Genomic DNA, 25,094 nt, shown 5'->3' on the forward strand with positions numbered 1-25,094 from the left:
TGGAAGTGAAGAGAAAAGTTTAGCTATAAAAGAGTCGTCATCCCAGTTCGGCCCGTACACGCTAGCCAGTATCACAAGTGAGCCCTGCAAGTTTCCTGACACAAATGTGAAACGGCCATCTGGATCAGCAATAACTTTATGTTGCTCAAACAGAATATTATTACGAATAAGTATGGCTGTCCCTCTGGCCTTGGCGTTAAATTTGGAATGATATATATTGCCGATCCAGTTTCTCTTGAGTCGCCTCACTTCTCTGTTGCAGAGATGTGTCTCTTGAAGAAAAAACACATCTCCTTTAAGCTGCTGTAAATGCGCCATAACTTTGTTAACTTTGGTTGCATTCCTTTGGTTGCATTCCCCACCCCTCTCACATTCCAGGAGACAATTCTAAGACCATTGATTGTGCTCGACATACCTTACTATATTCAGACAGGTCTTTGGTTTGACAAGTTGACCGTGGCCAGGGGAAAGCTGGTGTCTGTATTTGAGGTAGTAGACTGTGAACAGAACAGAGGGGAAAAAAACAGAAAGAAAAATAAGTAAATAAAATAAAATAAAATAAAATAAATAAGACACAACAACAACAACAACAGAAAAAACATAAAACAAGGCAATACATACATGCAGATCGAACAACATAAATTGGACCTGGATACCCCCGAAAACAAAACTTGCAAGTGTCCATTGCACAGCAGGGTGTAAACATTCCCATGTGAAGACTTCGCCATCACAACTCTTATCAAATGGCTTGCTTCCCTGTGGCGGCAAGGTCTCACTATGAAAATATGCCTTGTCAATATTCTGCTAGAAAAAATTGAGGAACTAGGATGTATCTTACTATACAAAAACGGACAGAAGAAAAGCACAAAAAAGGCAGGCTGGGGTATTGTTGTCCCCCATTTGTACATGGCAGGAATCAAACTGTAGGAGAGGCAATAATAATGAAAAAATGTGTGTTTATATAAAGTAAAACAGTATATACATATATGTATACGTAGCAGACTAGCGTGCCAACAGTGATATTAGAACAAAATATAAACAGGTACGGTGGCTGGGAAGTGCAAAGCGCAACAAATTAAAAAACGGCAACAAATTAAAAATCCGCAACAAATTAAAAAACGGCAACAAATTAAAAATCCACAACAAATTAAAAAACGGCAACAAATTAAAAATCCACAACAAATTAAAAATCTACAACAAATTAAAAATCCACAACAAATTAAAAAACCACAACAAATTAAAAATCCACAACAAATTAAAAAACCGCAACAAATTAAAAATCCACAACAAATTAAAAATCCACAACAAATTAAAAAACCACAACAAATTAAAAATCCACAACAAATTAAAAAACCGCAACAAATTAAAAAACCACAACAAATTAAAAATCCACAACAAATTAAAAATCCTTGACGGAAAGGGATTGTCTGAAATACCGGAAGTCGAGAGTGATGTCACGAGAGGGGGCGTGGCCAGGATTTTTGGTTGAGGCGCCATGTTTCTGGGCCGAACAAAGCGCTAGCGAAAGAGGAGCGAAAGTACACGGATAACACCAGCTATGGTTCGTACTTGCTGTGCGGTCGGTTGTAAAGTTAGATCGCACGACCGGCAAGGGAATAAGGTTGAAAATGGTTTATCTTTTCATTCTTTCCCCACCTGGAAGCAACATGAGGCAGCTCATGTATCGGATGTTACCAAAAGAAGGCGTCTAGTCTGGATAGCAGCTGTGAGACCAGCTGATATCCAGTTCTCTTCCATCTCCAAATATCTGTTGGTGTGCTCCAGACATTTTCATTCCGGTAAGTTATAGATCTGTTCATATCACTCTTTATCGGTCTTTTAAGTCTGACATCACTAGCCGTGTCTTGGCTCAAACTCCCAAGAGCACCTGCAGGTCCATAAATCACACGATCACTGTGGCATCACTGAGTGTTGAAAAACTATCTAAAGTCTTTCATCTGTAATAAAATGATCAGCGTTCTGCTCTACCATGTGTAACAATTGAGTTTATCATCCAGGCATCCATGAAAACGAAATTAGCAGGAAGTTAGCTCGCTAGATTCCATCTAAATACAATATAGCATGTCCTAACTGAGGGATTTTGGAAACAAAGTCAAACGTACAGCTCTGCTATCACTTCCAACATAAATGAAGACAGAAAACTAAACAGCAGTGACGTTTGTAGGGTACTGAAGTTTGGCTAGCTGGTGTAAAACGATGTGCTACGTGACCGTTAGCGACACAGCTATGTTAGCATAATATAAACACTAACTTTTTCCACTTGATAAAAGTTATCGTGAGGATTCTCGGTGGTCAGGAACAACGGCGCTTCGTGTCCATCCCGTGTAGATGTTAGTGAAACTGTTGGGAAGACAACATGAACATTTTATTTATACTGTATAATCTGCAGATTCTGACAGAAATCTGCATATCCTTTGAAGCACCGCTCCTCTCTAAAATGGCAATAAGGATAATTATTAGGCCATATGTAAATAACAAAATAACTTAAAGCAAAGTCTGAAACAAGTCTTTATATTTGAGGGCCATCAGTCAAACAATACTGTTTGGTCTGGGTCTAAACGGAGCGTGTTGTGTGTGACATCTGCTTTTGCATATGTGGGCCACTTTGAGGGTTCACAAAGGAGCGCGTTTGCGGTCACATTTTATTTGTAGTGTGAACAAGCAGACAAAAAAATCGGAATTGAGCATTAAGATTTGCAGTGTGAACGTAGCCATAGTGAGTTCAGTGCATTGATGTGACATTGTCCTGAAGGATTTAGTTATTCTCAGTGGTTAAAGAAATTGCAATTATTTATTCATATTTATTAGAAATAATCCTAATTACATATCTTGCTTCCGTGTTTGTGTCCTTTGTCACAAAAATACATTTTTTACTATAATACATTGATTAATGACCTGCAGAATCTCCTTATCATATTACGTGTCCATAATTGTCACCTAAAGTCAAACTTTATGCTTTCTCCATAAAGTGATTACATACTTTAGTTTCATTTTCTGAAGTCAGGTTTCTGAAAGAGAACAGGCAGATTTGGAATATAACATGCAGCGTTCTATAGATGGATACATAAAAAAATGGAAAATTACATGTATGTGCTAACTTTCTAAACACTTTGTTACATTTATGATAAATGGATTTGAAAGTAGATAAAACACATTTATGTTGGCCTTAGCTCATTAGAGTCTTTGTCTTTAAATTAACTAGTAACTTGTATGTTTCAGGTACTGCACTCTCAAAGACTGAATGAACCAGCATTGCAGCCATGGGTCATTGTGAGCATCACAGGGAAGGTTGAAGCCGCCCACTGCACCTGTATGGCCGGAGTCGTGGAGACCTGCAGCCATGTCGCTGTTCTTCTTTTTAAAGTAGAAGCAACAATGCGGATCTGTGGCACAAGGGCTGTTACAGATGAACCTGCATACTGGGTTTTGCTGGGTAATATGACCAAGATACAGCCAGAGGTTGGCCATAAGATAGACTTCTCCTCTTCAGCTGCCCAAAAACGGCTCTGGATCAAAACATAAACAGACCATCCGTATTGACAGGTAAAAGGAGTCGTCCTCAAAAAAGAAAAATCCCACCTGCTACTGTGGAGGAGTTGTCACTGCTATTGGATACTTTGCTGGAGCACAGTAAAGCTGTGGGTTGTGGGAATGACCCATAATGTTTTATATAAGGGTCTAGATTTATGCCTGAAGTGCACTGCCATGTAAATAATTTGCATTTACTGAATATGTACTGACTGAGTACCACTGTTCAAAAGTTCAATAAAGAAACAAACTAATTTTTGCCTCTTTTTTATTATAGAACATCACATCAGTTACAATGTAGAATCCATGTCATTTATAGTTTATAAAAGACAAAATGTTTACACAAAATCATGACAGCATTTACACGATATCACCCACTACTAACACTACTTAATTTACTATCAATTACTTCAATTTATCTTCTGAAAAATTACCGCTATTTATACAGCACAAGACTTAAGAATATTTAACAGGAGCAAGTTTCATTTTCCCCTGGTTTTACTACCACACTGTTCATCAAAACGGCAGCAAACCTTCACCATCTTATCCAGAAGGGTCACCTCTTCACCCTCACATGGAAGAAGTAATCTGATTGGCATGGTGGTATGTTTGAAGCAGGTCCCTTGTGTAGCGCTGGAACCCAGTCACGATGTTTCATCCATTTCATTGGCTGGTCTGCTGCAATAATGCCAAATAATTAGCAAGTCTATAAATAGCACGTAGTTCTGCAAAATCACTCATTAGGATGTTTTTTTTTTTTCTAATTTGCTATGACCTCAGAGTGCATTGAAAAGAAAACTAATAGGCTATCTGGTCTTTAAGTGATGGCGTGACAAATCCTGCTTCCAGGCCTGAAGTAGTCTGCGTTTAATATGGGTTTTGTGTTGTTAACATGTTTAATGTTTTGTATTGTCTTCTATTTAATCTCAAAAAACTCCTAAAAACAGTAAGTGACCACTGTTGGCCTCCCACTGCTTCTATCACCACTAATCATTTGAAAGCTCAGTTTTTAAAACCTTACGATGTAGCTACAGCCCAGCCCATGCAGCAGTATATGAATGACTAATCCTATTCATCCTTGTGGATGGATTATCTCAGTTGTTCTCCTGGCTGAAGTTTGGTCCGTTTACAGCATCCTGCCATGCGATTACATTTGTTCCTGACCACCGAGAATCCTCACGATAACTTTTATCAAGTGGAAAAAGTTAGTGTTTATATTATGCTAACATAGCTGTGTCGCTAACGGTCACGTAGCACATCGTTTTACACCAGCTAGCCAAACTTCAGTACCCTACAAACGTCACTGCTGTTTAGTTTTCTGTCTTCATTTATGTTGGAAGTGATAGCAGAGCTGTACGTTTGACTTTGTTTCCAAAATCCCTCAGTTAGGACATGCTATATTGTATTTAGATGGAATCTAGCGAGCTAACTTCCTGCTAATTTCGTTTTCATGGATGCCTGGATGATAAACTCAATTGTTACACATGGTAGAGCAGAACGCTGATCATTTTATTACAGATGAAAGACTTTAGATAGTTTTTCAACACTCAGTGATGCCACAGTGATCGTGTGATTTATGGACCTGCAGGTGCTCTTGGGAGTTTGAGCCAAGACACGGCTAGTGATGTCAGACTTAAAAGACCGATAAAGAGTGATATGAACAGATCTATAACTTACCGGAATGAAAATGTCTGGAGCACACCAACAGATATTTGGAGATGGAAGAGAACTGGATATCAGCTGGTCTCACAGCTGCTATCCAGACTAGACGCCTTCTTTTGGTAACATCCGATACATGAGCTGCCTCATGTTGCTTCCAGGTGGGGAAAGAATGAAAAGATAAACCATTTTCAACCTTATTCCCTTGCCGGTCGTGCGATCTAACTTTACAACCGACCGCACAGCAAGTACGAACCATAGCTGGTGTTATCCGTGTACTTTCGCTCCTCTTTCGCTAGCGCTTTGTTCGGCCCAGAAACATGGCGCCTCAACCAAAAATCCTGGCCACGCCCCCTCTCGTGACATCACTCTCGACTTCCGGTATTTCAGACAATCCCTTTCCGTCAAGGATTTTTAATTTGTTGCGGTTTTTTAATTTGTTGTGGATTTTTAATTTGTTGCGGATTTTTAATTTGTTGTGGATTTTTAATTTGTTGTGGATTTTTAATTTGTTGCGGTTTTTTAATTTTAATTTGTTGTGGATTTTTAATTTGTTGCGGTTTTTAAATTTGTTGCGGTTTTTTAATTTGTTGTGGATTTTTAATTTGTTGCGTTTTTTTAATTTGTTGTGGATTTTTAATTTGTTGCGGTTTTTTAATTTGTTGCGGTTTTTTAATTTGTTGTGGATTTTTAATTTGTTGCGGTTTTTTAATTTGTTGTAGATTTTTAATTTGTTGCGTTTTTTTAATTTGTTGCGGTTTTTTAATTTGTTGTGGATTTTTAATTTGTTGCGGTTTTTTAATTTGTTGTAGATTTTTAATTTGTTGCGTTTTTTTTAATTTGTTGCGGTTTTTTAATTTGTTGCGGATTTTTAATTTGTTGCCGTTTTTTAATTTGTTGCCGTTTTTTAATTTGTTGCGCTTTGCACTTCCCAGCCACCGTAAACAGGGGTATTATAAAGGAAAATGAGAGAAAAACAGAAAAAACAATGAGGTTAGAATTACTCAAACCATGCTGTCCTCTAGGTACCAAACATCAAACTAAAATGTCATGAGCCCTTCTATGGAAGTGGCAGGATCCAACCATGACCCTCAGATCAGGTTTCCAGAATGTTAGAACTCAGGGGACGGTGTAAGGCGATATAGCTCCGAGCGTCGCCTGGTGACGCCAGTCGCTTCCGGTTCCCTTCGTCAGTCATAACGAACAGTTTGGCCGGGTAGCGAAGCTGAGGCTTGAGTCCAAGATCGTACAACTCCTTCATAACTCCGCGGTAAGCGGACCGTTGTTCCAGCACCTCAGGGCAATAGTCCTCGACAATATGGATGGGGGTGTCCTTATATTTCAGTTTACCCCGCATTTCCCGAGCTTTGCGCACAACGAGCTCACGGGTCTGGTAGCTATGGAAACAGACAACAACCGCTCGGGGTTTCGCGTTGGGGCCTGGTCTTGCCACCAGTGCCCGGTGGGCTCGATCCAACTCCGGGGCCGTTTTCAAAACGTCCACTCCAAATATGTCCACAAGCACCTGAGAAAAGAACACAGTTGGCCTGGGCCATTCATATTTTCAGGGACCCCCAAGAGGCGAATATTGTTGCGGCGGCTCCTGCTTTCAACGTCGATTAGCCTAGCTCTCAGCTTCTCGTTATCCTCCGCCACCACCGCTAACTTAGCCACCACGTTCTGGAGCTCTGCGCTCGTAGTTGTGGCCATAGTTTCCAAGGCTGTAATCCGTTGGTCATGGTTGTTGAGAGTCGTTTGGATGCTGTCCAGCTTGTTTTCAAGTCGCTGAACGGATGTCTTGAATTCTGCCGAAAGCGAGGCTTTGTGCTCGTCCAGCGTGGTCTGTTTGTTTCTTTTTAATCAAAGATGATTTGAGCTTTAAAGCTAATATAAGTTTTTTTTCTCTCTGAGATGAAGCCAAGTTTGTGCTGATGAAGCTAACTACCTACAGGCTCCCAGTCTCTATGCAATTCTATTGCCAAAAAAAGCACCGTTCACTCCAAAGCCCTCTGCTGTCCCTCTCTGCAAAATATATCAGAGCAAGTTTCATTCACAGAAGTGAGTCGTGGACGGGCCTGCCGCATCACTGTCACCCTGACAGAGAGAGTGACTTTGATTGCGTACCATGCTGCTGTGTGTACAGCTTGTGCAATTAAAATCATAATGGCAGATTTTCGAAACACAACTAATGAGCTCAACTCCTCTGAGTGGAAATGCCATTAGAGGTCCTAATGGGGCTCATTCTCCGAGCAACAAAACAAATCCTCAGCTGTTAGATATGAGCTGAGCTGCTTCCCTGGCTGGAGATCAGCACACAATCGTTTTTTGATTAATACTGTTTGTTTACATGAAGACACAAAGAATCGTCTCCCCCCACTGCGCTGCAAAGCCTGTGATATATAATTGAATGCTGGCTGCGAATCCTGTTCTTGAACGATAAATTGTGCAGCGAGGCAAGGAGTGGATTAGGCTGTTTGGTGAAGTACTTTTTCACCTCTGTCTTTTTTTCCTTTTCTTTTTACGCTCAGTACAGCTTCTCCCCAGACTCAACATCTACTGTACGTTTTCATTACGCCGTATCCAAATGTGTCTCTTGTGAAATATTATAGCAGCTTAGTTGCGACTTTGCTGAAAAATTTCCCTTCTTCCACTTCTCCGTTAAGCTCTTTCCCCTTCCCCTACCCTCCCTTCAGCCATCCTCCACGGGGCTGAGGATCATTGGAGAGGGGAAGATTTCATCATCTGGTCCTGCCAGGATCTATTCCTGCTTTGGCATGTCCTTTGAGAGATCTGTTCTGTGCCAGCACTGATGATGATCCAGGCTCTACACCTCCACTCCCAACGGAGCACATCAATCACCTCCACTCCTCACAGTTCTGGGGAAGGGAGGGAGGCGAGGGAGATTTTGTGTGGTGGCGGTGGTGAAGCCTTTGACTCCACTTCACTCATATGATGCGCAGGAAAAAGGGGAATAAAGGTGGAGACGGAGGTGTGGGTGCCGCAGCCGTCACCTCTGCTCCTGTGATGTCTGCCTGCACTCGCAGGATGCCGGGAAAAGAGCCCCAGGAGGCATTTTATGACACATCGCAGGGGAGGTGGTGGGGACGGAGGGTTGTGGGTTTTTGTATGTCTGTTGTGGATTTCATATGTCACGTAATCTCTTTAAAATCAGAACAGACACCTGAGGCGTGAAATAGATGCCTGTCCCTACAGAGGACACCCACAACTGCACACACACATAATTGTTCAAAGAGATTGGACCCCCCCCCCCAAAAAAAACGACTGAATGTGAGCCTGTCTCCACCTAAGTTAATCCTTTCATCATGTTTAGCATCTGAGACTTGACATAAATATCATTTTGTTTTTTGGAGAGCGTGATTAGTTTCAGGTCACTGAGTCCTGCCTGGATTCTGCCCAAACTGACGTGAGTCTGCTGGGAAGTGACGCAGCAGCTAGTGAGATGATGCAGCTGATGTTATGAGCTCTTATATCTAGAGATATATAGCTTATATTCTTATATAAAATCTTATATCTAGATATAAAACATATCTAGTTGTATATTAAATACAACTGTAATGAATATATATGCTGTTGTAAAGATAGCTGTGGTTTGTAGATGCACAAAAGCAAACAGTCATTATTAGAGCTGCTCAGCTTCTTTTTAATGCAAATATCTGATCAGTCAATCACATGGCTGGAGGTCAAGTATGCACTTATGCATGTAGACATGGTCAAGATGCCCTGACAGAGTTTAAATTAAGCATCAGAATGGGAGTAAAAATGGTGATTTATTAGTATTTGAGTGTGCCGTGGTTGTTTGTGCCAAACAAACTGGTGTGAGGATTTTCCCACACAGCCATTTCTAGGGTTTCCAGAGTCAGGAAAAATATCCAGTAATCGCCAGTTTTCTGAGTGAAAAGGTCAGAGCATGACCAGATAGAAAGGCAAACAGAAACTAAAATAACCACTTGTTACAATCAAGGTATGAAGAAGAACATCTCTGAATGCACAACACTGACAGCAGAAGAAGACCACACCGGGTGCCCCTCCTGTCAGCTAACAACAGGAAAGTTAGGCTACATTTTTTATAGGCCAACCAAAATGGGACAATACAAGATTTGAAAATGTTGCCCGTTCTGATTGTTTTGATTTTGATTGAAAGTATGGATCCATCCTGCTTGGGGGATCTTTTTGGCAGAGGGAGCAATTTGGGCTCCACAATACCAACTGAGCCACGACCTACATACAGTATTGTTGCTGACCATGTCCATCCTTTTATAATCAGAGTGTAGCCATCTTCTGATGGCTGTATATAGCAAGATAATGCACGATGTCACACAGCTCAGATCAGCTTACAGTTTTTTTTGTTTACTCTGCTGTGCAAATAGCCTTTGTAGTCACCAGATCTCAATAGAGCACCTTTGGGATGTGGTTAAATGAAGATTAACAACATTAACAACAACTATTTGGGCCTGACTAAGATGTCCTATGGAATTACCTAAAATATTTCAGATTCATGATACCCAAAGGACAAATCCTGTGTACTTAGATGATTGTGACATACCAGCTCAGTTAGACATTCATGGTTCCATGTGATCTATACTGATACTGGCTCAGCAACTATTGAATAAAATGCTTATAAAACTTGGTACATATATCCATACTTACCAGATACGCCCCCCTTCATCTTATCCAAAGGAATTACTCCAGTTTGCATTTTCCCCCTGCAAAACTAATTATGCAAGGATGCTAATTACAGCATGGCAAAGCCGGGTTTTGTAATGTCTGGAAATTCAGGAGCATCAAACATGTTACAGTTATTGTTTGAAAAGGAGAAATGAATTCTTCTTTAAACACGTCCTCTATCATGTTGTTAGCTTAACAAAAACTTAGTCACATTTGAGGGTTTGGGGGTTTAAGCATGGTTAGGGTTGGGTAGTTGCAGAGCTACATGACTTCAAACATCTGACTCACAATGCGAGGAAACAAGACAAGCTTCATTTCAGCTCGTCTTGAAAACATTTCCAAGAATGTGCTAAAGCCAAGAGAAATCCAACAGGGGGAGGGAAAAAAAATCCAACATTTGTATAAACGATCACAGATGCTTTCTGTGTGTACAAAAGCAAGCACCTACCAAAACACTGCAGCCTCTTATCCAAGACGCTTACTGAAATGACAGCTACAAAGAAGGATGTTCACGGTGAATGTTGGAAACTAGCAGCTGCTGCGACTCGCAGACCAAACGCTCTTTTCTTTTTCTTGTGTGGATCAGAAACCTTTGGAGGGAGTGTGTAAACACGTTGAGAGGCAGAGACTGTTTCTATAGAGGCAAACAGAGATATAACCTTTGTTTATGAGTGCAGGCGGGCCGGCTGACAGTGTGTATAAGTCAAGCGAGGCCAGCCCACTCGGAGATCTGCTGGCACGCATTAATCAAGCACCGGCGATGCCTCGCCACACCTCTGCAGGACTTTCTAACCAAAGCGAAGGGGAATGACCACAAGGTTACTGTACCTCCACGAGACAGAAGGCACGCTCTGATTCAACACTGCTGGGAAGAAATGCCTCCCCATAAAAGTCTGCTAACTGTGAACGGCGAGGATGACGGCAATAGACTTTAAACATCAGAGAACGGTTCGTCTGGAGTCATTTCACAGCAAGAGTTATTACAGCAATAATATCCAAGAGTGCGTCCTTCAGGGTGATTATGGCTGTGACAGTGATGCAATAGATGTGAGGCACAGAGGCACATTACTGGCTCTTATTTCTGTTTTACAACTCGTTTAAAAAAATGGGGAGAAGACTAATTGTTAGTTCTGCTTTATGGTAATTGTGAACACAGTTAAAACTCATTTTTGAGATTCATTGGTTTCTTTACAGTGTAAAGAAAACTGCAGGAGATTACAAGCAAAAGGAGCCAACACAGCTTCTCTATTAAAAAAATGAGCATTTTATTACAATAAAATGCTTATTTACAAGGCAAGAGAGAATTCTTCTGTTGGAAACGGTACAGTACCTCTAAAAAAATAAAAACAAAAATAAAGGGGTGGGGTCGGGGGTGCGAATAGCATTCACAGGCAGCTTGGGAATTACATATTTGCATTACAGTGGTCATATAGCTTACTACAACGCCAGCTGAATCCCAAAAAAAAAGAAGAAGTGGAGAACAGAAGCTTTTTACACAGGAATCCTCTGACATCTTAATACAGTTCAAGCAGTGGATGAAATAAAAGTCAAAGAGCAACATCTGTTATTCACAGGGCAACAATACTCCTCATTTAGAAGGTATAGCAAAGAAGCTACAGGTTTGGGAGGACACATGACCATCTGAGAAGAAAACAAATCAAAGTGGAAACGTTCCAAGATCTTGATGCGTGTAAAACACATCGCAAACAACAAACAAAGTGTTTTAATTAGAAACTTCCACAAGAGTAAAAGAGTGGGTACCTAAACAAATCCTTGTAATACCACTTTGTCACAGTAAAGAGAAGGGCCGCTGACATTACGCAGGATCCCTGTCATTCTGATACAAAAATAAATATACAATGAAGGAGGCTTGTGTGTTTTTTCTTCTTTTAAAATAAAAATAAAATAGTAACTGTTGAGAACACAGGCAAGCTCTGACAACCAGGGCTTTTGTCTCAATGTGAATTCACTTTCCAAAGAGCAACATAGATGTAACGACCCTTGTCTGTTTTAATCAAACTAAAAAAAAAAAAAAAAGTGTTTCCCCTTCATCCCGTGAACTCCGCTGTGCCTTTTCTCCTCTCTCGCCTCCGATTTCTCAGAGCCAGGGGTGCCAGGCTGGATCCATGCGACACAGATTGTCGAGGCTGTTTGCTGCAGCCACCAGAGTGTTGACCTTACTCTCGCCTCCCTCGAACTGAGCCAGGTTATGGAGGCGAGTCATGATTGCCGTGACGGCCTTCTGGACCAGCGAGACCAACTGCTGGGAGTCCATGTTCTCTGGCTGCCCGGCTGGGGACAGGGGAATGGACGTGTCCTCCTGGGTCTTTTTGTGCCACGCGATGATCTCATCACGAAGGACGGCCTTCAAGATTCCATCCACCTATGAGAGAAAGGAAATCAGGAGGTCACTTTCAGGAAACAGATTCATTTTTTAAGAAATATACGAGGTCTAGAATTTAAAACATCAACATCCTGATGATAAAACATTTGATTACTAAGGACTGACCACATCAGGATGCAAACAGACTTTCCCTTTTTATACTGCAATGCAACAAATGATGTAAAAACTGAAGTTTTTATACTGCAAACTACAGTCATAGAGTTTGTATGAAGCTCTCAAATATATGATTATATGCCAGTCTCCTGGGCAGTGTGTTCAAACAGTCTGCCGTGGAAATGAGAGCAGTGAAACGTGACAAAAACCTCAGTTTATTTAAAGTCCCTGCTAATTTCAAACATACATATAAAACAAAGCTGTTAACTCCAATTTAGGGCATGGCAGTCATCTGCAGGGAAATCTCTGAGATGTTAACAGCTCATTACGGTGACACAGATCTGAAACGCATAACCATCAAAACCAAGACCTGGCAATCATCGCCTGACTACGTACGCGCCGTTCCCTGCCCTCACCTAAAGTGTTTATTCGGTTTCAGACGGCACTAGACTGTTTAAATAGTTTAAGGCTTCACTATATCTGAGTGGATGATTGTTAAGTGTTTGTGTTTTCCTGTGCTCTGTGGTAATACCTCTCTGCTCTGGCCACAAGCAGCACTGGTCTCTGGCATTCAGTCCCAACTAGTTCACATGGTCAAGTGTTCTGTTTATTTGCATCTTAAGTGCTTCTGTGTCTGGAACATCAGTCAGACTTTAAGTATGAGCTTGACCCATACACAGACACTGCAGGCCTGTCATTACTGCCCTGCTTTACATATATTACACAACCCAACGGCTGCTACTGTTTTTCACTGCTTTGTTTTTAGTTAAGCCTCAGACCTAAACCCAGAGGAAGTTCACCAAGTTTAAGTGCCAGGCAATATCCGGAGAGCGCCGCAGGAGCTTAAATTTGACAACAAACCGCAACGCTCGAGTCACCGCGAGCAACAGCAATGGCAGCCGACTGACCCCACTTCTTCTAAAAGCTTCCAAGACTCATGTGAATAAGTTATATAAATTAAACAAATGTAATTCTTCAAATATATCTGAGATTTAAACGTAAACTCAACATTTTTGACAAGCTCGTGTTACTGAATGTTTTAACAGTGATGTGCTCCTTAATTTTCACGAGCCTAAAACTAACACAATGAGAGAGGTTTACAGTTAAGCTGTGATCTTTTGTGCGACGGTCAGTAGAAGCCAATCCTCTGTGCCATCTTCTGTGTTGTCTTATTAACAAACTAAGGCCAACATTGAAGCGACAAAAAGTGCAGTTCCTCAAATGACCACTTGAGGTTTGCTGCAGAAGTGAGTAAATCTCCTCAGGCTTGCATTTTAAAACAAACACCTTCAGGGATGAAGTTAACATGTTAGCCTCTGGAGATCATTTTTCACCCTCATAAGAACTGTTTAAGGCATAAAATTAGGGGCATGGCGGCACTAATAAACAGGCCGAGGTTGTAGCCAGAAGCAATGTGATAGACCTCACCTGTGCTGAATCACTGAACTGGATCTCACAAATATTATTCCAAGCTCTGAGGTACAGACCATCCAAAAAGCAACTGTACTGAACCGTTTTCAGCTCATAATTTAGCATTTTATTTGTTTGTCCAAGTAGGGTCGCTTCCAGCTCCATGGAAAAAAAACAACCTGGTTTGGATATGCATCATGAAAAGTGAAAGAGATTCAAAAGTGTCCCTCCCACTCGTCCACTAAAGTTAAACCTCCAATCAGAGGCTGTAATCAATCCATGTATTACTTGTTAAAGTACAGGATTTCAAAGTGCTGTGATTTTATGGCTGTTCACCTGTAACAATCAAAACACAGACTGTTAGAAAGAGCGGATTCATGAGCTTCATGTCGTTGGCAGGCAGTGTAACAGCAGCAGCGGCTGCAGTGACTCCAGACATGCTTGCAAAAGTATGATTATCGTATGGATGCATGCCGTGCGCCTGGAGGGGGAAACAATGAGCACTAGAGTTTTGTAAACTTCATATTCAGCCATTTAATTTCAAGTTCACTGCAAGCTTCTATGTCTATTACCCATTACTTTAAAAAGCCGTTCTGATACACTATGTAATGTATTTAAAAAGAAAAAAAGGAAGCAGACGTGGCACCTTAAAGTTTGGCTGTGCAAAGCACCGAGCCACAGCGATCATCGAGGCGGTGAGTGGGCCAGAGACGCCGATGGTGGTCAGGAACTCAGAGATGTTTGGCGTCAAGCGGAATGGAACGGGGCGATTAGCATCCAGGTCACCTGTGGCGTCATTGATGTCGAAGCGGAAGTAAGAAACGTTGAGCTTTCCTGTGTCCTGAAATCAGAGGAGGAAATAAACATAACTTTTATACAATGGCAAAAAACAGAAAATAATCAGGAAATATAATTTTCTGCAGTGTAGTCCACATTCCTTTAACCACATTAGCACCAAGAAAACAACTCCTCGTCTTCAGTAAAGCTGGGAGAGCTACAAAACAAGCTCATGCCAACAAAATGGCTGCAATTATTGATCTTCATGTCCCAGAAACAGTAACATGTCAAACTATCCGCAGCACAGCATCTATAATCCTTAACTCACCTCCACTGCCCCCTGTTCCCCTCCCCCTTTGCTCTCTGCTGACTTAAATATATACGGCCGAGTTTCATCTTTTAAGCCTGCATTTATGTGCGAGAAGGCCGCTACACAAGCGACAATTCCAGGAAAGATAAGCTCCCTTATATGAAAAAGTGAGTAGCTCTGACAGCTTTATAGCAGAGCATTTCATTCCAGCTTGCTCTCCTCCTCCTCTGTCTGGCCTCTTCCCTCCCTCCCTCTTTCTCCTTAACACCCCCCCCTCACCTACATTTCATTTGCTCCTCCAAGCCCCAGCAGAGGGCCTAGAGGCAGTGGGCTGAGACACCAGCAACTCCCAGAAGGGAGTTGCTGCAGACTGTTGGCTGTGAAGGCAGCGCTCAGAATGCTAAAGCACCAGACTAGTGGTCAGCGATGGCTTCATTTAGAGGCCGGTGTGAAAGGAATGATGCAACATTACTGTGCAACGTGAAGTGACTCGGGGCTGCGGGCTTGACGGTGAGAAACCTCAGTGGACAAATTCCACAACAAATGCCAAAGAGCGAAGACACTTAACACTATAAGGAAATTCAACTAATTCTCAAGGCATGATGGGATGCTTTTACTGACCCTTTTTTCCCACAATGGTGTAAAGTATCATATTGGATGATTTGTGATATTCTGGTGCAAAATGAAGATGCATGTTAAGAAAAGGAGGAGGGTTATTGTTGATATCTGGATACAACCTTTGCCTGCAAACTATAATGATGAAATAATGGCTCAAATGTCATTAAGACTGACTCATTTTTACGTTGTTCTGTCGTAAAAATGCTGCCATTGACGTCCATTTCTATCGTCACTGTATGAGCTCAATAATGGCACACGCCCACTGTGCTGCTCTGCACCATCCAGAAAATAATATAATTTCCTTGAGAAGCCCCTGTTCGTTTATTGAGCTGTTGATGTCATGTGTCATTGTGACTGGTGGAGCTGTTCCAGGGTGATTGACTGGTGGAGCTGTTCCAGGGTGATGATACAAGTGATCTGACTGACAAATAGCGAATTTATTAAGCACCACGCCCTCCAATTTATATTCAGTGTCAGTGAAGATGCCACACTGCCTGTGGTGTTTGTACTTGTTGTTGATGTGTAGTTAAATTTGGGCTTATAACTGAATTAAGGACCTATAAACATTGTTTAGCAGTATGCTTGGTGCTGATTCCTAATTGAGCTCTATATGAGTCAACCTTAAGTAAAATACGGTCTTTATTTAGTCAAGATGAGGCACTGCCGCGGGTTGTGATGTCCCGTCCTTGCACATACACTCTCAGTTTGTGTGTGTGTTTATATGTGCATACACTCTTCGCACTAAAATCCGCCTGTGTCTAATGGGATCTGTGGAGTGGAACAGGCAGAAAGGGGGCTTAATACTAGTGCTTAGCTGCCCGGAGGAACGCCTGTCAGCAAAGGCCGATTAGGATCAGAGGGGAGGGGTGGCCGACTGACACAATCATCTTTAATAATGACTTTGAGAAAGCCGCCTGCAGACCCTGAGCAGCAGACAGATGTGTGGAAGCGCACACAAACATGGCCTCTTCAAATTGAAACGTCTTTGATAGCTGAGCAGTGGGACTGAATATAACGCTCTGTCAAAACATCCTTTGCATTGACAGCGGCTGGCTGACTGATAGGCCTAGCGTGAATGTCATGGGGGAGAATGGTAATTCATACAGTCTGATATGGAGAGGGTAATGGAGATCTATTAATGCATCTAAGAGTGTGTATATCTATTGAATTTGCCCCTGTCAAACTGATTTCCCTTTCTCCTTCATAGGAAGTCCAACACATTGCTGTTTGTGTGTGTTTGCGTGCATTTCCCACCTGTGCTATCTGCAGCATCTCAGGGTTGAGTCTGTTGAGGTGGAGCATGAACTCTGCCAGACCAATGAGGGCCAGCTGGATGGTGAACATCTTTCGGAACGTCCAGTAATCAGTGGCGTTGGGGAATGTGTGGAGAGCCCACTCCTTCAGCATGCTGCGGGGAACCATGTTGCCCTGCACCTCTTTGAGAATGTCCCTCAGGACCTGGAAGTATACCATGAACAAGGATTGGAGGTTAGTTGGGCAGGGTCTTCTTTATTTGATACATCAATTGTCTTTTGCCATCATTATGAATTGCACCAGAGGTTTTAGTGGGTTCTCTTTAATAGCGTTATCTGACTATGGGAACGTCTCCTATGTGACCCCATCAGCAAGCTCAGCGATGGCCATGTTAGGAGAGGCTGCCCATGTTAGGAACCCCCTCCCTCATTTAACAGAGTGACATAGTGTGGGATGTCATTCGAAAACCACTTCTCAAATCTCAAGAACTCTGTTGGCAATTGGGCACTAAACTCAACTTTCAAAGGTTTTGAGCGCACCACTGGGACACTAGCACTTTGTTTCCAACATTTCAGTTCTACACGAGCTCACAGTACTAATACTGTTAGTGCTAGTGTTAAGTGGCAATGCTTGCATCCTGAAGAGCAAAAGATTTCCCAAAGTGAAGAAGCAACACTTCACTAATCATGGCTGCAGCTAACAACCCAAACGGAGGCTAGCTTGCTCGGCTAACCTGTCATCATTTTTCCTCCCTTAGCTGAGAGGGGATGGCCAGTGAGTGGCTCAACTTGTGCACAGCTCAATCAGGATCACAAACCATACTGTTGCAGTCGGTCTGTGGTGATTACTTTATCATTGCTTCAGGTCTTGGCTTAAAACTGTAAAGCCTTCTCAATGTGTATTTGGCAGCTATTTCATAAAGTCACAGTGGTTTTGAGGGAAGACCATAGGCTAGCATTTTGTGATACGGCATTTCATGAATGCTGCATGCCTTAAATTACTCACAGAAACAACCGGCTCCATTGTGAGACCTTCACGTAATATTAGCTGCCCTCTTCAGTTCCCCATTTGAACCCCTATAATAGGTTGATTAAAATTGCTTTCCTTGAAGACAGCTCTATTGATTACTTTAGCCTCAGCTAAGCGTGTAGGGGGGATCCATGCTCTCTCAGTGCATCAGACATGAATTCAGTTCTCTCTAGATAACACAAGGGTCAGCATGCAGCCTAACCCCACCTTTATCTTCAACGTTATAGGCATGCTCCCCTATAGATCTGCCTGCGTTTTAAGTGTGCATTAAGCTCAGCAGGTGTAGGAGAGAGTCAGGCTGAACCCAAGAGCTAACAATCTAATATTTTTGCAATTAGATGACATAACAGCTTGCAAAATCAATTTGTTCTTTTCACTTTATTTCATCACTTTTTAGAGAAAATCCTCCCCATCCAGGGAAAACTGAAATCTCAACAATTGCAGATTTTCAAATTAACTTGGGGTTTGAGGGTTTCTTTTCAGGCTGAGAAATTAGTGCATTTCTTATGCTACATTAATCATTTAATATCAATTATTTAAAAATACCCACAGAGCTGAAAACAATTTTCCCCTTAGATGATTAAAAGTTAAGTTTAGCTCAAGTGTGATGTGAAATTTCAAATCAGACACTCTGGATGCATGTTAATGCAGAACAGTACCACAACACAGTTACCTGGTGGCTAGCTTGTGTGCCTCTAGCCTGCACAGTGGCCAGGCGATCGTAGTACCGGGAGATAGGGTTGTCATGTTCGATGCCCTTCTTGGCACAGCGCTGCTTGTAGATTTCTACCAGTGACAGAGATGAAGGATTGTCCTCAACTAGCCGCATCTGAGGCGACACTGCCACCACTCGGGGCACTGAAGAGATGGAAGAAGGAAAAAAAGGTGGAAAACAGGCAAAGGAGAGCAGAGGAAGGAAGTAAAATAGAAAGAAGCACAAGAGAGAAAAATAAGTGGGAGGCAGTGATGGGAACACAGCCACATGAGTGACGCAGAAACTGTAAATATTTGTCTCCGCTTGCTAGATAAACTCCGAGTTACCATTGGAAACCATAAACCTGCAGCTAAAATACTCTGGAGTTTGGGAAAAACAACACTGAAGGCATGCCTTCAGTCAACACCAAGCAGGGTCAAAGAAGGTAAAAGGCTGTGCACAGGTCACACAGTAGAAGCAGTCCAAACATTTACATGCAGTGACACCTCAAATCAAATCAATACCAGCAATTCATGTTTGAAGGAACTGGGTTGGTTTGGGCTGTTTAATGTTGTGTGCAGATTTCCCCTTAAAGACACCAATGAGCAAATAAATGTGTAAAACAAACATCTGCAGAGAGGCAAACCTCTTATGTAATCTCCTCACATAAAGATACTCGAAGAAATTGGTTAAAAAGCAGTATTTTCCAATATTGGCCATGTTGACTGATAATGATATACTGACAAGACATAAGATTACATGTTTTTATGTCTCTGTTTTCATAGTATTTATATGAAGGCCACTTATTTTAATATTGAAGATGTCTTTGTTTTCCTGGCACTAAGGAGGAAAATAACAACTAACAGGAAAAATTATTGGGATTAGTTACCAGCCAAAATACTATTTTAAACATCAGTATCGAGCCACAATTTCACAATCAGCAAATCTCTAAACAAAATCATCCCCTTTCTATTCCTAAAATGCGCCCATGCCTCATTTTAGTCATACCAGTAAAGAAGAGGTGCCTCTTGGTGGTCTCCTTTCTCTTCTCAAGACAAGGGTTTAGGAGCCGGAGAAGCTGCAGGACTCTTTCCTCTCGACGTGACTCAGTCAAGCAGGCATCATTCATCACCAGGTAGGGGTAGATCTTTCCATTGTGGCCGCGGATGTAGAGACGGCGTGCCGCGGTATTGTGTTTCTGAACAATTTCCACTCTGGGCATGAATCTGTACAGCGTTTCAGAGGAACAGAATCAGAGCATTAAACAGTGTGGGAGAGAGGAAGGGTAGGAACAACTGCGATACAAGAATGGCACTGGAGTACATGTGGAAGCCAGAATTTAAAATGAAAGGCTTTAAGATCAGGATAAAATCCCCGGGGGGGAAGCTCCAGTAAAAACAGGTCAATCTGACAATCGTTAGCCACTTAAATAATTTACTAAGTACCAACCATGACTACAGCAAATTCCACATGTGCTTATTAGCCCGGCTGCACCCGTGTAGAATAATGATGTACCTTGCAATCTTGATGTAGTAGTGTGTGGGTTTGGGCATTAGGAATTCGCCCGGAATCTCAACTTCAGCTGTCTGTGCAGAGAAATTGCTGAGGAAGCGACACTTCTCCTCAATGAGGAAGAACTTGGGCAGCTGTTTGGTTTTCGCCTCCAAAATCTTGATCCACTTCTTTAGCTTGGAGATGAGATTGTGAAGCTTCATGGAGCCTGGCACACTGAAGTCAAAGTCTGTAAGGATGGAGAATAGTTATTTCCTATACCCATTCATAAAAAAACAAAAACAAACAAAACAACAGAAAAAAACCTTGACTTGTAGTGAAAGCAGCTTTTAAACAACAGGTCCTTTGACAATTTGATGTTAACTGTATAACTGTATAAAACCACATGCAACCTCTGAAAGTGGTCCGATATAATCTGCATGTGTGCATGGGGGAAAAAGGAGTATGTTACAGTTGTTCCTCCTAAATGAACTACCCTCAAATTCCCCCTTCGGCAAGACATTAATCCCTTAAGTGTTCCAGTGGACCCGCTTTACATCACCAGCAGGACAAGACTGTAAAACTGAGCAGTTTCCGTGTGTGTGACCTTTAACCACCTATATACAAAAAATGTAAAATCATTTTTAAAAGTTCGCTAAAGCTAGAAACTAGAGACCAATTTGCGCTCTGAGGACGTTCCTACTCAAAGCAACGTAAAACATAACTAAGAATAAAAAAAGAAAATATATTTCAAAGCTTATACATCAAATGACATTTCAGTGTTTGCAAGGTCTCTTTGAAACCACATATTAAGATTAATTGCAGTAAGATCTGGGTGTTGTTCTAATCCAGTAACTAAAAACACCTTGTTTTACTCTTATGGTCTACGGCAAGGCAGCGGTAACACACATTTACATCTGGGAAACGGCCTTTTTAAATATTATGTTGCACTGTTGCCCACTCCACTCCAGCAGTGCCTTGCTTAAGGGAACGTCACAGATAAGTTATTCATGGCAGCACAAGGAGAACTGTTTGCTCTATTGACTTAAAACTCCCTGTCGGAGGCCAGGAGCTGATTAAATTAGTGCCATAAAAATGAGAGTCTTGAAGTATTAAATTCCTGTTTCAAGTCACAACTCATATTGCACATAACATATTGAGATGAGCTGCAGCAATAACAACGGAAGGAGGGGAAGTGAGCCAAACAGGTTTTCCATTTTAGAGTAAAGCCCCTAGGACAATTCTGAAACACGAACACACACATACACACACACAGATGTGCACTCGACTACCTCTCCTATTTCAGTACACCCTGTTGTGCCGCCTGTTATAATGAATCCATGAAACTGCAAGGCCTTGCCATTTCAAACCCGTTCAATCTCTCCCAGAGTGAGACCTCCTAATACTTTAAATAAGCCCTTTAAAACAGCCAATGTTCTTTTCGAAGTGGCCCTATTTCGCTATCTGTCCGCCTGCAATTCACCTGCCTTGATAGGAGAGGTAAAATTGATACAGTCCTGTGAAAATTGCAGACCGACAACAATTCAGCACCATAAAAGTGTATAATGCTTACAAATAGAAAAGGTGAGGCACGCGCCACTGTTTCAAAGCCATGAGGAAATACAGTAATTTCACTCCATCTTCATCAAATATAAAACATTCCCTCTGTTTAAAACTGGAGAACCGTCACAATTCATTTAAAAAAAATGAATGAAAAAGCTTAGCGTTTAACATGTTATCATACATGAGCCATCTAATACTTTTCCTGATAGAATCAGAGATTAACATCTCACCTTTCATTATAAAATTTAACTGCTTCAATGTGGTAGTCATCTGCATTATGTTTAGGACTCAATGTGTGAACAGAGACTATACGAACAGAGACTATCGATAAAAAATCGACGCATTACTCATTTTGACTAAGATCCAAATCGGAAATATTTAGTGTCATTTGCAGGCCGTCATTAAAAGGCAAACAAGATACAAGTTGTACAAACTGTGATTACGCCAATTTTAAGAGTGGACATATTCCCTCCTTTTGTATTTAAATCCTGCTCCTCAGATGTGTGCCGACAATGTAAGTAGAGTCTGTTGCTGAGAAATAACGTTTGCTCTGTACCGGGTGCAATACTGAAAGTGAGTGGATAAGGGAATTATTTTCAGTCCCCCTGAACTTATATTTGACCCCTGCTTGGTGGGGAATAGGATGCTGAGAAAAAGAGTGCAGTGTGGAAAGTAGCCAGGCTGTTCTCTGACCTGTGTGTAGAAGTCAGTGCTGCTATTCTGCCTTACCTGGCTGTGCCAGATGGTCTACACTGCTGAAGCCAGGTTATAGATTGTGGAGCTGGAGGTGGGCCACCTTTCTATACAGAACCATCATTTCTTCATGTACTGTCCTGGCCCTGGCTTGTGCCTGGTTGACTTTTCTGTAGCGAGTAAATTCTGCTTTCTTATGGCAGACTGGTGAGCTAAAGTTTTAAAGGTTTCAGAGGTCACCAACATGCAGTATGTTTACACTTAAGACTTCTCACTAAAGACTATATAAAGTTACACAGGTGCTAAGCCAAACTGTTCAATTTAATCATAACACTTAGATTTAACTCTTTAAGTCTAACCAAGAGGCAAAAAAATTCAAAATCCAGGAAATGTGTGTGTTTTTGTTTTAAATATATTAAAAAACAAAACAAAAAACCTTTTCTAACAAAGGTCTCTGGAAAAGATCCACTGCTAAAACAGTAACTCATGCAAATAGCATTCTTCGTAATTGGATTTGAATGCCTCCCTGCTGCCAAATGTTATATGTGCACACATAAACCCATATTTTCCGGCCCACAAACCCTGTGAAAGCGAGTGAGCCACTAACGTGGTGCAGGGAATGGGAGCTTGGCTGCTCTGCAGTTCCGTAAACCCTGTTTGTTCCACTCTGGAGGGCTTGTGTGGTTTCGGTCTCTGTCGGCCCTGCTCCCGCGTAGCCGTGGGGACAGCTGTCTAGTGACGGTCGGCAGGCACCCTGCGAGGCAGAAGCCCTGGTGACGCCTAGCTGCGTGAGCACAGCTGGCGCCGTAACATCTGGTAAGATTCATCATCAAAGTGCTCATTCTGAGTCTGAGCTCTGTCTTGTTTGTGTTGTTCATTCAATCAGTCTGTACACAGCTCCCGAGCTTTTACCCGCCAAAGCCACCACACCTGTCTTCATGGTTTCTCACCGACTTCACATTAGTTTTCTCCTCTCTCTTCTTCCATCATGCGTATTAATCTCGGTCATTTTCTATGTTCATCAGGTCTGGTTAGCCTGCATTACTACTTCTTATTCTGTTTTAGTAAGAAGACATTTTCCCCCAGCTGCTTTTCATGCACTCGCTCTCCTTGTCCTCGGTCTCAGGGCCAAACACATTAGCCGCACTGGCCAGGCTCAGTACTAGTTAAACGGGAATAGCAGATGAGACTAAAGAGCAGGCAGGAGGAGTTGTTTGGAAATGCAACAAATAAAAGGAGGCGCGAGTTTACTGTGGATGCAATTCAGAAAGAAAGCAGAAGAAAACACAAAGGTTTATGTGAACACTGAAACCTGGAGGGGTCTTGCAGATGGTCCATGTTTGAACTGTGGTTCAACTCCCTTATGTAACACGGGAAAACAGACACGTGGCTTCCAAAAAAACAGGAGAATGATTGTTTTGAGGTAATGTCTCAGAGGGGGTCTTGGCTAAAATAAAACAGCACCTGCCTCGCTGCATTCCACAGCTTTCACATGAATCTGAACACGCAGGCCAAAAACTGACCACAGGTTTCATTTACTGCCTTATAAGCATACACAGTGCATGACAGGAATTCGTCTTTTTAAATGTGTTAATTCATAACTGGGAAAAGATCAGAGACTTCCTCTTGTTGCAGAGTCTCATTCAAGCCATTAGTGTCCATGTCTAAGCACTTCAGAGAAAACATCAGGAAAGTAGAACGAATTTTCCAAGGCTCCAGGATATAAAAAAATAGGGAATTATAAGAAATAAACTACATGCTGTCTAGAATTCAGCTGTTAATGGGCCATCTCAATTATGGCATTCTATTTGACATTAATGTGCCTGTAACTGGAGGTCTGCCATCAAGTAAAACAAAATACAGACAAAAAAAACAAAAGATAAAAACAAAGAAAAAAGATGCAACTGGACAAATTCAGTAAATTCTTTTCATTGCTGCTGTATCAGAGGACTTTAGTGAATCCACACTGACAGTAGTTATTTATGTTAGTAATTCACAACCAAATCTATTCCTCTGTAAGTTTTCTATAACAAGAACAAAAATGCCAACCACTATATATCAGGAAAAATGTTTTATCATTATGCTACAGCAGCAGAAGAGAAAGCAGACTTTTTAATTCACCTACTTGTGCCAATACTGTATGAGCTAGATTTAGTTTTGGCACAGCAGACACCTGGTAAACAATGCTCAACAACAACACAGCCAGTACAAGTTTCAACAACAAAGCACCTGACTACTTATGAAACATTTACATTTCAGTAAAATGCCTCGTTTAACCAACACAATTTTATGGAAAGAAATTTTACTCAACTTTTTGTGGTCTGTAAAACCTGAACTGAAAACCGGCTTCACCCTCATATAAAACCCTCGAAAGAAATAAAGTTGTTCATTACAGGGTATTTCAATAAGTTGATAGAGGGTTTTACAGAGTTTTGAAAACCCCCAATGAAACCAGAGAGAACTTGAAATGTTTTGCAGCTTCCAAAAGAGCAGGAGGAAAACAAGTCTTCTGCTTTAAGTCATCAAACTTTGACGAGTTGTTGATATCATCACCGCAATGCTGCACAAGCTTAGAATAGAAATGCTGCTGCCTTGTGTATAATCAAACCCGACGTGGGCGTGTGTACATGCAGTGTAATAAAGGCACAGACAGACACACATGCAAACACCTCTCTGACCAGTCACCAGCCCCAATCCCTCCCTAAAATCCAATCATCTACTTGGAAACTTTAATTACATTGTAGAGAGCCAGTGCTCCAGCTGCTCCGAGCGACAGCGGCAGCCTGCTCTAGCACAGATATGAGCTGCACGAGTGTCTGTGTAGATATAATGTGACCGGTTCAATATACTGTTACAAAAGCCAG

General features: G+C 41.7%; 1 protein-coding gene and 1 long non-coding RNA gene across 2 annotated transcripts in view; both read right to left on the reverse strand.

Moving 5' to 3' along the window:
• Positions 1–3,800: 3,800 nt before the first annotated feature.
• On the reverse strand, positions 3,801–5,709 carry LOC146702779 (uncharacterized). Its single transcript, XR_014921901.1, has 2 exons — positions 5,227–5,709; positions 3,801–4,227 (listed from the first exon to the last, which is right to left on the reverse strand). It is a non-coding gene; the product is annotated as an uncharacterized LOC146702779 (long non-coding RNA).
• Positions 5,710–11,135: 5,426 nt separating this feature from the next.
• The window catches only part of trrap (transformation/transcription domain-associated protein), an 84,115-nt gene continuing 70,156 nt past the window's right edge, over positions 11,136–25,094 (reverse strand). Inside the window, exons 68-73 of the mRNA XM_085465773.1 lie at positions 19,999–20,224; positions 19,492–19,709; positions 18,463–18,647; positions 16,761–16,964; positions 14,448–14,642; positions 11,136–12,277 (exon numbers count right to left, since the gene is read on the reverse strand). Of these exons, the coding sequence (XP_085321899.1) occupies positions 11,993–12,277; positions 14,448–14,642; positions 16,761–16,964; positions 18,463–18,647; positions 19,492–19,709; positions 19,999–20,224 (1,313 nt within the window). The 3' untranslated portion in view covers positions 11,136–11,992. The remainder of the gene's footprint in view (positions 12,278–14,447; positions 14,643–16,760; positions 16,965–18,462; positions 18,648–19,491; positions 19,710–19,998; positions 20,225–25,094) is intronic.

Source organism: Copadichromis virginalis, linkage group LG8 (genome assembly GCF_057382275.1).
Source record: "Copadichromis virginalis isolate Kocher_CV1m ecotype Utaka linkage group LG8, C_Virginalis_male_GT1.1, whole genome shotgun sequence".
NCBI classification, from domain to species: domain Eukaryota; kingdom Metazoa; phylum Chordata; class Actinopteri; order Cichliformes; family Cichlidae; genus Copadichromis; species Copadichromis virginalis.